This window comes from Bipolaris maydis (genome assembly GCF_028858645.1).
Source record: "Bipolaris maydis strain C4 unplaced genomic scaffold PSV08scaffold_9, whole genome shotgun sequence".
Lineage (NCBI taxonomy): Eukaryota > Fungi > Ascomycota > Dothideomycetes > Pleosporales > Pleosporaceae > Bipolaris > Bipolaris maydis.
In genome coordinates, this window is record NW_027093865.1 from 1,657,226 (window position 1) to 1,670,640 (window position 13,415).

General features: G+C 51.8%; 5 protein-coding genes across 5 annotated transcripts; 3 read left to right on the forward strand and 2 right to left on the reverse strand.

The window, feature by feature from the left end:
* Positions 1-96: 96 nt before the first annotated feature.
* PSV08DRAFT_310950 (ras family-domain-containing protein) lies at positions 97-1,414 on the forward strand. Its single transcript, XM_014228653.2, has 5 exons — positions 97-354; positions 405-424; positions 490-516; positions 569-760; positions 810-1,414. The coding sequence occupies exons 1-5, from the start codon at positions 279-281 to the stop codon at positions 1,158-1,160; spliced, it is 666 nt and encodes a 221-aa protein (XP_014084128.1). The 5' UTR covers positions 97-278; the 3' UTR covers positions 1,161-1,414.
* A 780-nt stretch (positions 1,415-2,194) lies between these two features.
* Positions 2,195-4,870, forward strand: PSV08DRAFT_410716 (peptidase S8/S53 domain-containing protein). Its single transcript, XM_014228654.2, has 2 exons — positions 2,195-2,758; positions 2,821-4,870. The coding sequence occupies exons 1-2, from the start codon at positions 2,542-2,544 to the stop codon at positions 4,440-4,442; spliced, it is 1,839 nt and encodes a 612-aa protein (XP_014084129.1). The 5' UTR covers positions 2,195-2,541; the 3' UTR covers positions 4,443-4,870.
* PSV08DRAFT_310982 (Sodium/calcium exchanger protein-domain-containing protein) lies at positions 4,521-6,570 on the reverse strand. Its single transcript, XM_014228655.1, has 5 exons — positions 5,890-6,570; positions 5,584-5,832; positions 5,231-5,537; positions 4,955-5,164; positions 4,521-4,885 (listed from the first exon to the last, which is right to left on the reverse strand). Exons 1-5 carry the CDS (start codon positions 6,456-6,458, stop codon positions 4,805-4,807), a joined length of 1,416 nt encoding a protein of 471 aa, XP_014084130.1. The 5' UTR covers positions 6,459-6,570; the 3' UTR covers positions 4,521-4,804.
* A 1,875-nt stretch (positions 6,571-8,445) lies between these two features.
* Positions 8,446-10,401, forward strand: PSV08DRAFT_410718 (carbon-nitrogen hydrolase; the record flags this gene model as incomplete). The annotated part of the gene is made up of 1 exon (XM_014228656.1): positions 8,446-10,401. One exon carries the CDS (start codon positions 8,446-8,448, stop codon positions 10,282-10,284), a length of 1,839 nt encoding a protein of 612 aa, XP_014084131.1. The 3' UTR covers positions 10,285-10,401.
* Positions 10,402-10,939: 538 nt separating this feature from the next.
* On the reverse strand, positions 10,940-13,029 carry PSV08DRAFT_205261 (uncharacterized protein; the record flags this gene model as incomplete). Its single annotated transcript, XM_014228657.1, has 4 exons — positions 10,940-11,982; positions 12,512-12,530; positions 12,693-12,777; positions 12,886-13,029. The coding sequence occupies 4 exons, from the start codon at positions 13,027-13,029 to the stop codon at positions 10,995-10,997; spliced, it is 1,236 nt and encodes a 411-aa protein (XP_014084132.1). The 3' UTR covers positions 10,940-10,994.
* Positions 13,030-13,415: the final 386 nt, after the last annotated feature.

The window sequence follows — 13,415 nt, forward strand, 5'->3', positions numbered from 1 at the left end:
GCCACTGCGGCGCCAGGGTCCCCGACTCGTGCGCTAAGGCCAAGCACCTGGCACCTGGCACCCAGACGGAACCACGACGACTTGGTCACAGCAGCAACCACTCCCACATCCACCACCACCACCACCACATCCACATCCACTCCCTCGTCTGCCTTCCTCACTACGCCCTCCCCTCAAGCACGCCCATCTGGCCCTCGCAGATCCAGCCCGCCCTCGTCGCCTACACAGCCATCACCACGACCACCGCCGCCTGATAGCGCCGCGTCATTCTCGCCAACATGTCGGCAGGCAGGATGCAGCAGGGCCAACGACCCGGAGGCTCCAGATTCGCACAGTTCAAGCTCGTGCTGTTAGGTAGGCGTGCATGTGTGCCGTGTGCTGTGCCCCGACTGACCAGAGTGCAGGTGAATCGGCTGTCGGAAAGGTGCGCTAGCCCATCTCTCTGCCATGAGTGCCATGGGAACATGTACCAGAGCTAACCCGTCACAGTCGTCTCTAGTGTTGCGCTTTGTCAAAGTAAGCATGCACAGCAGGAAGCCCACCCGCCACTCGTCGCTGACTGTTGTAGGACCAATTCGACGACTACCGGGAGTCGACCATCGGCGCCGCCTTCCTTACCCAGACCATCGCCCTCGATGAAAACACAACGGTCAAGTTTGAGATTTGGGATACTGCTGGCCAGGAGCGGTACAAGTCCCTTGCCCCCATGTACTACCGGAACGCAAACTGCGCCGTGGTCGTCTACGACATCACACAAGCTGTAGGCATCTCTACGCTTTGGTCATGCACTAGGTACTGATACGCGCTAGGCATCTCTGGACAAGGCAAAGGCCTGGGTCAAGGAACTACAGCGCCAAGCAAACGAAAACATCATCATTGCCCTTGCGGGAAACAAGCTCGACTTGGTGACCGAGTCGCCCGACAAGCGCGCCATCTCGACGGCCGATGCGGAACAATATGCCCGCGAGGCCGGCCTGCTCTTCTTCGAGACGTCTGCCAAGACGAGCGAGAACGTAAAGGAACTCTTCACAGCCATTGCCAAGAAGCTGCCCATTGACCAGGCCGGCCCACGAAACCTGAGGCCAGGCCAGCAACGACCGGGCGTCAACCTGAGACCTGAGGCCAATCAGACACAGGGTCCTGCCGGCTGCAACTGCTAGACGGCCATGTAGGACTGGTTGTGTGAGTGTAGGTCTCTTGTATGGCGTGCATGGGCTAGTGTGTGACTTGAAGTGGCTGCACACGTCTACTAGAACAACTATGTGTGAGCTCGTTGTTGTGTTTCTTGTCGCGTCACCGTCTTCATTGTAGGACATGTCGGGCTTCTGGAGTAGGGTCTGTTTTGATTGCAAGTCGACATGTGTGTTTAAGAGCAAATATTGGGGCCACCTGATTCTTTAATTAATGATTTCAAAATCTCCTGCTCCCGACATTCGACATGTGCGTAGTAGACGATGTACTAATCAAAGCCGTAAGAGGTAGCAGGCGACGGTATTACTTACATGACGGTAGAAAGCTTATCCACCTGCAAACGAGGTAAGCACTAAACGCAAGGAGGCATCTTACCAAACCGCAACCTCAATGACGACCTAATTTGGATATATCTAAGATGGACCACACCTACATATGGATGTAGGCGAGATAGGGCGATGGCGATGGTGGGGTGAAGCGCCATCCATGGCACGTGCTTCTTATAGTAACGAATCCACTTGGTCTGGACAGGCAGTCCGACCATGCAGTTCATCCCTGGACACATACGCAACCCAGCAGGCCAAATCTCCCGATACTCGGGTTGCTACTTAACGTATCTAGTCTTCTCCCACTATCAGCGGGGGGCACAAGACTCGAAACCAGCAGCCAGTCGGCCCGAGTCCGTTGAGATTGAATCCGACATGCCCGCTACTATAAACATGTCGCGTGTCTGCAAGAAAAAAAACCGCTCAGCTCGTCAGTAGCAATTAAGCAGCAAACGAGCGGGAAGACATGGCCAAGAAGCCATTCACCTTCCAAGAGCAAATTAAGCACCCCAAGAGCAGCCCAAGCTCCGCAATCCAATGGCTTGCTGTGCTTGGTTATCAACAAAGCCTCGGGCCATGGCTTCCCAGCTTCCCTTTGCAGCACTAGCGCCTCGGTGCCCACAGCTAAACGGCTGCAGGCACATCAACCTCTTCCGTACTTTCAACCACTTTGTCATGTCCGATTCATCCATACCGCAGCGAATCCCAACTCTCCCTTGACCAGACCTGCCTGATTCGTCGCAGTGCAGCTGCAACACCCCGGACTTGCGCAAGCAGGGCCCAGTATTTGCCTCTACACGACAAGAACGTAGCCAATGTCCGTAACCATAGCACGCGATCGGCATGCACCGAACATTCGCCTAGTTCCCCTGCCGTTTCGAAGTGACCTCCAGCGACCACCATGGTGCTGCTCTAGTCATTTCTTGACGAGGCTTAAATAGCCCTCAAGTCCCCTCATGCCTCTCAATGTGCGCGTGTGCTGCTTCCTTGTCTTTGACACGTCTCTCCACCTGCCTTGCCCAAAATGCACATCTTTGCCTCTGTTCTCTTGACTGCTGTCGCTGCCCGGGAGGCCTTTGCCTCTCCGGTCCGCGCTCGATCCCCTTATCTTGTCAAGGAAACACACCCTTCGCCCCGAGGATGGACCAGGCTTGATCGTGCACACGGTGGAAAGACGATTCAGCTGCAAATTGGTCTTAAACAAGGCCGATTTGACGAGCTCGATCGCCATCTTCAAGAGGGTACGTTCATCACAACCTACCACTTCAAACCCCAATCCATTCAATATGCTCATATGCCACAGTTTCTGACCCTGACCATGCTCGTTATGGCCACCACCTCAGCGCCGATGAGGTGGATAAGCTCGTTGCGCCTAGCTCGGAAACCTATGACTTGGTTCACGAGTGGCTTCGCGAGAACGGCGTCAGCACCGACAACATGGCCTACAGCTCCGCCAAGGACTGGATCATCGTCCATCTACCCATTGAGATGGCTGAAAGCTTGCTTGACACCGAGTACCACACCTACAAGCACAAGGATGGCTCCCTTGTCGCACGTACCACCTCGTGGTCTCTGCCGCGTCACTTGCACGATCACATTGATACCGTTCAGCCAACTACCTCTTTTTTCCGTGGTGCGGCTAACGAGGCGACCTATATCAACGAGGCTGCTGAAGTGCCTGCGAGCTACAAAACCCCCTCAGACGCTTCCATCTCTGCTGTCTGCAATGTGACCTCTGTCACACCAGAGTGCTTCCAAACTCTTTACAAGACCAAGTGGTATCAGACCAAGGCCAGCAACAAGAACAGTATTGGCTTCACCAACTACCTTGGCGAGATTCCTATCCGTCCAGACGCCAAGCTGTTCCTGGAAAAATACCAACCCGCGGCTGTTTCACAAGCCTATGCTTTCAAGGCAATCTCTATTGACAACGGCCCTGTTCAAGATGGTCCCTTGACAGCCAATCAGTCCGCCAATGGTATCAGCATGGAAGCCAACTTGGATGTGCAGGCCATTGCTGGAATCAGCTACAAGACGCCCATCACCTCATTCTCGACGGGTGGCGAGCCTCCTTTCAACCCAGACATTAACACGCCAACAAACACCAACGAACCCTACCTTGTCTGGGTCAACTGGCTCCTGAACCAACGCTCGATTCCCCGCATCATTTCCACCTCTTATGGTGATGATGAGCAGACTGTCCCCCGCTCCTATGCCGAGCGTGTCTGCCGTCAATTCGCCCAAGTCGGTGCACGAGGAACAACTCTCTTCTTCTCCTCGGGCGACCACGGCGTCGGTGGCACAAACACATGCTTCACCAATGACGGCAAGAACAAGGCCCAATTCTTGCCTTCGTTCCCCGCTTCCTGCCCCTATGTCACTGCCGTCGGCGCAACTATGAACTTTGAGCCAGAGGAGAGTGCATACCGCCCTTCGCGCAACACATCTGCCGGTTTCCGCGACCTGTACTCCAGCGGTGCTGGCTTCAGCAACTACTTTGCCCGCCCCTCGTACCAAGATGGCGTTGTGCCCAAGTACGTCAAGAGCCTCGGCAACGCGTACGAGGGCCTGTACAACAAGACTGGCCGTGGATACCCCGATCTCTCTGCCCAAGGCCTCTTCTTTGCCTACTTCTGGAACGGCACCGAGGGTATCATTTCTGGTACTTCGGCTTCGTGCCCCTTGACTTCTGGTATCTTTTCGCTCGTCAATGACGCCCTGATCGCCTCTGGCAAGCCCGCGCTTGGTTTCTTGAACCCCTGGCTGTACAAGAAGGGATACAAGGGCCTTACCGACATCAAGAAGGGATTCAGCTACGGATGCAACGTTCAGGGTTTCCCTGTTACCGAGGGCTGGGATCCTGTTACTGGATTCGGTACGCCTGATTTTCCCAAGCTGCTCCAGCTTGCTGGTGCAGACAAGTAAATGTACTTCTTCTTTTTTGATGAGGTAGAAAAACCCTTTAGGCATGGAAAAAAAAAGGAGGCATCTATATGTAAATATGAGTATATTTCACCAGGGCTAGCTTAGGCTGTGTACGTAATCATGAAATGAAATCAATCACAACATATTGTTCCAAATCGTGTTTTGCATCGTGATTGGTTGTTCCAAATGCAACAAACGTAGTTTATTTCGTCATTCAGTTAAGGTCAGCCGTTTTTCACCTTGTAACACCTTAAATCCCCAGCCTTTTCACAAGGCGTTTCCATTGAGCGTTTGATCGTAGCAGAGGGACGTATTCCCGACAATTTTCATCCAAGACGTGGGTGAGCAAACCATGGTCATGGCTAATAGTGCACCCCATTCGAAGTAGCAACATCAGGGTTGGGGTAGTACCATGCTGCCACCGCCACAATGACGTATACAATCTATTCAGGTGTTGACATTAGCAAATCGATCACTTCAACACGACAGTAAAGAGAAAATAGAACACTTACAATCAACATGGCGCCCTCGAGGTAATTCGACTCACCGTCGCGGAGGAAGTTTCCAACCACGACAATGGACAAGACGAGCAGGACAATCATGAAGATCTCAAAGTTGAGATCCATTTCCTTGCCCATGAACCAGCCTACAATGACAACAAACGGGGCATTGAAGAGAGCCGTTTGGATCGAGGGGCCGATGCAGTGGAAGAGAGCGAAGTTCTATTTTGCTGTCAGCACACAGTGTATCTCCGAATTGGAGAAGAAGAGGGAAAAAATGCAACATACAATCTGACCATCCCATGCTTCGTCGATAGCAGTAAGATGCTCTGCTGCCTTTTCAACTAGAGGAAGCAAAATGAGGCCAAGGAACTGGTCGGGAACACCAGACTCGACAACGTCTTCGATGCGCTCGACGAGGAAGACGGCGAGAAGCGTAACGATGGCCAGGGAAAAGGTAATGGCGACGAGACATTCTGTCATTGTGAACTTGGGCTTGGCAACATCTTCGTGGTGGTCCAGATCACGGTGCTCGTCGGCTTCGAGGACTTCATCGAAAATGGAATGCTGCGAGCGGGCGTTGTAGAAGATGAAGCTTGCGCATGTTAGCACACGACACTTACCGTGGCTTGGCAACTTACATGAAGAAAGCGATAATGAGGAGGATCGAAGTCACCTGACTGATCTTGAGAACATTGTGTTGCAGGATCTTCTCGGTAAATTCATGGTGCTTTGATGCTTTTTCCACAGCTGAGCCCTTGAGCGCAGAGTAGTAGGCGCTGGGGATGAGGAGACCAAAACCGGCGACTAGCAACAGGCCGCTGCCGACTTCGCTAATAGCAGCGTGGAACTTCTGGCTCGCTTGTCTCAAACCTCCGACAAAGAAGCAGCTATTTTGTACAGTATCAACATGATGTTTTACGGCTAGTGGGTGGGGAGATACTCACAGTCCAAGGCAGAGCAGCAAGTTGGTAAGAATGGAGCCCAGAATGGCAGCCTGGATAACAGGAATAAGGTTTCCGTGCTCTGAGGATCCATGCTCGGAGTTGTGTTTCGCAATAAGAATGACAAACAGGATGATTTCAACAATGGAGCCAAATGCCGTCTCGATCAGGATACCAGACACCTTTGGCATCTTGCGTGCAAATTCCTGGCCCGCGAAACCAAGAAGATTGGCCGCAGGCACCATGGCAATATAGCTAGTTGCAAAGACGGCAAGCGGCAGGCCCGGTGCCGCAAAGTGCAAGACAATGGCCACAACGACAAAGGGCCAAAGCAAGTTGGTGTACTTTGCAGCATTGCTGCCAGACCGCCATGCGACGTTGATGAAATGAGACAAATGGAAGCCCCGGCGTCCACTCTCACCATCTGGATGAATGTGCTCGGGGATAATGCCGTGCACGGCTCCTAGCAGAGGCACTGATTCAGACTGTCTGCCATTGTTGCCGCGGTGGTGATCGTACAGTACGCGCGACACGTTGTGCGAGCTATCATGCCCATGGTGGTTGGAAGGCATAATTGCCGGCTTTGCCAAAAGTGAAAAAGGAACTTCGACAGAAAACAAAAAAAAAAGTGACTCTCGAGAGATACAAGCAAACGTGTGTACAATTGGGGTTGAAGTAGTGGGTGTGGAGAGATGGAGAATGGAGACAGGGAAGCTTAGGGAAGCTGCACGTCTGTGTTGGCGGGGACAACCGCCCGCCACGACTCGCGACTTTTTTTTTGCCCAGCCCATTCGCGGCTGAGAGGCTGGGCATAGACGGAAAACAAGGCGACACCGCCATTCTTGAAACAATTATTACCAGTTTCGACGAACCAGCATGGGCACCAGATGGGCTGATTGGATAATCATTTACATGTGAGGTATTAAATTGTTTTGAGGCGCAGCAGTATCTGCAACTCCGACTTGCCAGCGCGTTTTGCAAAAACCTGGTGGAGCAACTTACCGGGACGCGTACAGCTTCAACGATGAGTTCTCCATTCCCACAATCACTAGTATACTTTGTTTGATCCAGTTCTGGTAGTAACCTTGCCGGACTAGACCCAACACAAACGTGGGGAACTATCATAGGATGGTCTTATTCCGGCCTCATGCACCGAAAAACCCCTGTGCAACATCATCTTCCCCGGTCGATCACAGCTCCATCCAGACGGCTTGCGTATACTTCCGGAAAGCGTAAGAACATGCTGCATCTTTTTTAACTTGGGGAGTTGCCTTATTGAATACTCCTCACAAAGCAAAGAGACTGCAAAAAGCAAGCAACAGTCTTGGTTATTGGAGGTTCTTTGGTTTTGACTAGCTCGATGCGGTGTTTGTTTAACTAGAAACAGTAATGTTCTGTTCCGATGATGTCATTGATTGATCCTCAGGTCTGCATCTCCGGGTCGTCAGTTGCGAGCAAAAAAAGAACGAGAGGAAGAGTGAAATACGTGATGAGGAAGAGGCAACGACAGATACAAACTAAATGACAAAATTCAGGAACCGACGTGAAATTCTTGACGCATAAGGGGACAGGGAATTCTATCTAATTTCAGACGCCAATGAAGTCTGTAAATCTCCTGTGGAATAAACCCCCGACCCAACAATTCCACATGGACTAGAAGGAATATCCAAAATCCTTGAACTCAGTATTGTTTCCTTTGGAACAGTCATCCAACATGGAGGGTATGTCGGGAATTTCGACCTTGGTTTTCCAGACGCATGTACAGGGATGCCACTACCTTCTTCGTCGCTATAATCTTTGCATGTAATGGCCAGGAATTGTCTTCTATACTTTCGCTACGAATATTATCAAATCAAAATAGTTTTTGTGGGAGCCAGCCCGTAAAATCAGATACTGAAAGCTGCATGGTCGAAAATCAACTCATGGGTGCAGATCTGTCGAGCATTCAAGGCATGAATTCGCTACAAGATTATGATTGCAAATTCTTAAAATCTCCATTGATGAATTTCACGACGGTCAAAGATGAGAAATAAAATGTATCAAACATGGTCGGTACATGAACTGGGAAAAATAAGCCTGTTGGTTGGCGAAGACTATTGTTTGCCGCCGAGCTGTTACCCAGAAAATCCTAGGAAACTTTCATTAACTAAGCTTAATTAGGAAGAATACAAATAAACGAGTTAAGGGGTACGTATGAATATACTTGGAATGTCTCGTCAATTGGTGTTAAATTCGTGGCTTGTTGTTCAAGATAGATGCATTGCTTACTATCGTCACATTCGCTAGCGCAGCCGTTGCATAATTGATCGAGAGGATAAAAATAAAATTTGCGACTAGTAAGATAGGGTATCATGACCTCAGATCAAGTAGTAACAAGTGAAAGGAAGCGGAAGCAAACCTTCCCCGCACTTATCCCCAAGCATACAACATCCCCACTTATCTCATCCTTGATAAGCCTCATCTGCCCAGATTGTTCACTCTTACCATGACAGATTCGCTTTTAATATCATACTGTCTTCGTGAAACTTACCTCGAACCATTCCGATAACATTAAATTCAATGACCCGCACGCTTCGTATCGCAGCAGCACAGGTAGGCGCCGTGCATCGCAGTGACGACCGCCAACATACCTTATCACGACTCATCGCATTACTCGAAGATGCCGCTTCCCAAGGCGCACAAATAGCCCTATTCCCCGAGTGCACTTTTACAACATTCTTCCCTCGCTACCTCATCACCGACAAGGAGGAGCTTGAATCATTTTTCGAACACGGTGACATCACCACGGCAGATAGCACCAAGGGTATTTTCGAAAAGGCAAAAGAGCTAGGCGTAGACATCTGCATTGGGTTTGCAGAAGCAACAGACGAGAATGAGTATTACAATACTTGTGTCTACTACCATGCCAAGTCCGGATCTGTGCTATCAAAGTACCGCAAGGTACATTTACCGGGAGACGTTGAACCCTTTTCCGACCCGGATGCTGTCAACCAATTGGAAAAGCGATATTTCAAGCCTGGGAACCTGGGTTTTCGTGCATTTCGTGTGCCTGATCTAACAGTAAACACGATTGGCCAAGGGGAACCAATACTCGGGATGATGATATGTAATGATAGACGGTGGGCAGAAGCATGGCGATGTCTTGGTCTCCAGGGCGTAGAAGTAGTGTTTGTAGGATTCAACACTCCAGGTTACGCGCCGCACATGTGGGGCACGGATTCAAGCCCACAGGAAGCACATGCTGATGCTATCTTCCAGCACAAGTTGGTCATGCAGGCGCATTCATACACGAACTCTTGCTTCTCAGTTAGCGCGGCTCGATGTGGTTTGGACGATGGCAAGTATGATCTTGTAGGTGGTTCGACAATCGTTGGGCCTGATGGAAAGATCATAGTCGAGAGTCAGACGGAGGAAGACGAGGTAATCATTGCAGACTGTGAGCTCGATCGGTGCGTGCCTGGCAAAACACGAACATTTGATTTCGCCAGACATCGACAAACAGAACACTATAGCATCTTGACTTCACAAACAGGCGTAATCGAGCCACCCAGACTCACGGCACCAGACAACAACAACAACAACAACAACAAGAAGAGTGGCCCAACAAACGGCACTCACACAGTAGAAATACAATCCATAACCGGCATCCCTTCACCCCGCCAAATCCGCATTCTCCTCTGCAACCCCAACGCCACATCCTCAATAACAAACGCCTGCCTAGCCATGCTCAAACCAACCCTTCCCCCGGACGTCACAGTCGACGGCTTCACGGCACCCCAACCCGCACCCTCTGCCATCGAGGGCAACTTCGACAACATCATGTCGGCGGCAGCAGCAGCCCGAGCAATCATACCCATAGCCCACCAATACGACGCCTTCCTTGTCGCATGCTACAGCGACCACGCCCTAACCAAGATGCTAAGAGAAGAAGTATCCCAGCCCGTCATGGGCATAATGGAAGCATCTCTATATGCCGCTCGTACACTCGGCAACCGCTTTGGCATCATAGCGACATCGCAACGCTCACGGCACACGCTCGCCGACGCCGTGAGAAACTACGGTTTAGATGCTTTTTGCGTGGGCGTGCGCAGCTGCAACGTGGGCGTGCTGGAGTTGGAGACGAAAGCTGAACAAGAGGTTGCAGCCACTATGTGCGGGGTTGCACGCGACCTTGTGGCCCATGGCGCGGATACCCTGGCGCTGGGGTGTGCGGGAATGACGAATATGAAAGTTGCCGTTGAGAAGGCAGTGGGGGGTCATGTGCAGGTCGTCGATGGCGTGCTGGCGGGTGTACAGCATCTTGCTGGGTTGTGTAGATTTGGGTCAAGAACAGCGAAACAAGGCATGTATGCCAGTTCTTCTGCAGATCGGCGGCTCAGAGGTCAGGATTGGTATTAGATGTTAGATGGTGGGAGTGATGAGTTTGTATACTAGACGTTCTTTTCTTTTTTTTTTTTTTTTTGAATTCTTTGGGCCTTGTGTCAAAGTTAAGAACAAGAAAAGATAGCTGGATTGATATCGTGACAAGTGGGTTTTGACTTGAACAACAGACCTAAACATCTCATTGTGAGAGTACAAACAATGAGTTAGCAGTAGTAGGTTGGTGTGTGAAGGCAAATTCTCGTGGTGTCACAGTACAGACGCACGGGCATAGTTCTTAATGAGGCAAGCGAAGTGACTGACCAAGGTACCCATGCATGCAGGATTCGTATACAAACTCTTGTTTCGACTGCAATACAAACGGTGGGTATGAAGGAAACAACAACAACAGAGTGTCAAAGAAAAATGATCATTAAATTGTCTCTCCTCTACGGAAGTGAAGAAAAAAAAGAAAGAGCCTTGACTCCCTAACCATGCCGTGTGTGATGTGATGCGATGCAATGCGACGCCCAAAACAACCAAGTTATGCAAGTGAGGGGGTATCCTACGATCAGTATGCCGAAAAATACATGAAACAGAAAAACAAAACAAGACAAGGGCAAGGGATAAAGGTTCGCTACAAAAAAAAAGGTAGGCAACTCAAGATAAGAAAGTAAATCGAAAACTGGGCCCACCTCGCACCAGTAGCTACTAGCCATGCCCAGCATGGTCTGTATGAGATGGAGCATTCATCTACGTGAGCGTCTTGGTCGACTACTCGACTCTCCATTGCCACGACTGCGTCCCGACGAGGTCTGCGAAGTGCTCATGCAGTCCCAGTTGAAAGGAATTTGAGAAGTGGGTATAGTAACACCTTCATAGCGATGCAACCTCGCACGCCTTGGGGGAGGAGAGGGTTGCGCAAATGCCTCTTGGCGAACTTCTTCAAGCGCTTGGTTTGTGGCAGCCAGGACGGCAAAGCGTCGGTCCGGTACACGACGGACGGTCGTGTTGGGTGTGCGAGGACGAGCTTGGCGCGAAGACGTTGTTGATTGTTCGTGCCGGCGGGGCCGATGTTGACGGTGCTGAGAGCGCGAAGACTCGGGACTTGGCTGAAGGGTAGTGGAAGAGTAGTAGTGGCGTGACGAACGATGACTACGGGGTGAAGACTCAAGAGTTTGGTAGCTGCGAGGTTCGCGCTTTGGTGTCCTTGGTGGAGAAGTCGCAAAGAAAGACCAGCCACGTGAAGGCTCAGGCCGGATGTTCTTCTTTGACTTTGAATGCTTGGGAGGGTCACGCTTTGCTCCGCGCCCGTGCAGAGTGCCTTGGGATGATTGCGTGGGGTGCCGTCGCCGATGGTGTTGACTTCGGTGGGGTCGTGGGTTCAACAGAGTCTCTTGAGATGAATTAAGAGTTTCCGGCTCGAACGAGCGCCGGTATTCCTGTGGTACCTCTACATTCAGGGCTGATCGGTAGTGCTCGCGTCTCCGGTAGGCATCCTCATATTGACGCTGTGATTGGGGAGGGTGGTCGTCCCTATGTTGTTGGCGGCGCGGGGAACGTTGCGCTGGCAGGGTGGAGTCTCCAGATCTTCTTTTCCTGCTAGAGTCCTTTGAGCTGCGCTTCTCTGAGTATTGCTCAACGATTGGCCTTCCATTCCCGCGAAGCGCGCTGTCCGCCGGCGCGTCCCGCCTCTTCTTTTCCCCGGACGATGACGACGACGAGGTCTTGGGCTTCCTGTTGGCCGGAAGGCCAAAGTTGAATGACCAGCACATAGCGACCAAGACGCAGATCTTGTATCGCTATGCGACTGGTATTTGAGTCCAATATCAAGGCTCAACAGAATGGCAGCAGCGTGCATAAGGATGCCGAAGTTCGGAACAGCCGACAGAGCCAAGATGTGCACAAAGAGGGGTGCAAATGTGTTACGCTCAAGGCAGACAAGGCGAACCAATGGACAGATAAAAGGATTCAGCATCCCAGGGCAAAAGGGTGGATTGAGCAGAGAAGGGAGGGCTTGGAGACTATGATATCATGTAGAGAGGACAAAGAGAGTTCCGGGTCTGGCCTGAGAGCAAGAACACCGCATTCGTGACATGGAGGCCGGATTCCAATAGAGCACATGGCCTGAAGCTAAATCTAGAAAGGATTCAATTCACAGTGCCTGGCATTGTCGTTTTGCGCTCCAATCAGAGGAGGGCTCGGTTGATGGTGTGCGACGGACAGAGCGATTCGCAAGTTAGCAAAGGGTGGCTTACTGGGCCACATGACACCTCTGGCTCCAGCTGATCGACTCATCTTTCCGGCGCGCTGCAGCCAGCAGTCTGCTGTGAAATGGAGTGTAGAAGAGTGGAAACGGTGCATGGAGATTGACAGGCCGTCTTATATGGTGCAGCATTGATTGTTGTGGCAGCTACTGCTTGAGCGTGTGCTGTCTCTGGGCGTACCTGCGTCGCTGCTACGTGGCACCTGTGCTGGACAGAAGAAGGGCGGGACGGTTGCGGGACGATCCTGGGTGCAGAGTTGGGTGATCTGACGACAGTGCTAGGGGCACCTAGGAGGGTGACGGAGATGCTAGCTGCATGATGGTGGTCGCTGGTCCAAGTGGGCTGATGGATGATGATGGCCGCCTGACCGCACGAAAGGGACGGTTGCTGGGTTCCTTATCGTTATCGGGTTGGGGCCGACGTCATTGGCCCGCGACGGGCCTCGCTCACCTCGACCTTCCAGCCATGTCCCATCATCGCCAGCTTTCCAGGGCTGCACGGCCGCGGGAGAGTGCATGTTCCTGCTTCTGACACGGCTAGCACAGACGTCGTTCATCACACAACTGCGCCTCCATGACGCCCGCCACCGCCGACTCGAACCAAGCCATAGTAGCCCCGAGCGCGGCCAGCCAATTGCAGCCAGCAGCCGTCGACTCGCCTACACCACGGCGGCGCTTACAGTCCACCGAGCCTCTTCTCGGGCCAAACAGGGCGTCATCCGTCTCGCGGCCTGTCCCAACACAACGACAACTGAGACAAGGACGATATCGGACAAGCCGAGCAGGGCCGAGGGGGCGGTCAGCAATCAGTCATGAGCGGGCTGTACTTGGACAGCATGCCCAGGGGAGAGTCGTATTCGATTACATGCTGCCAACACCAACAGTTGCGGCGAGTGGAGATTCG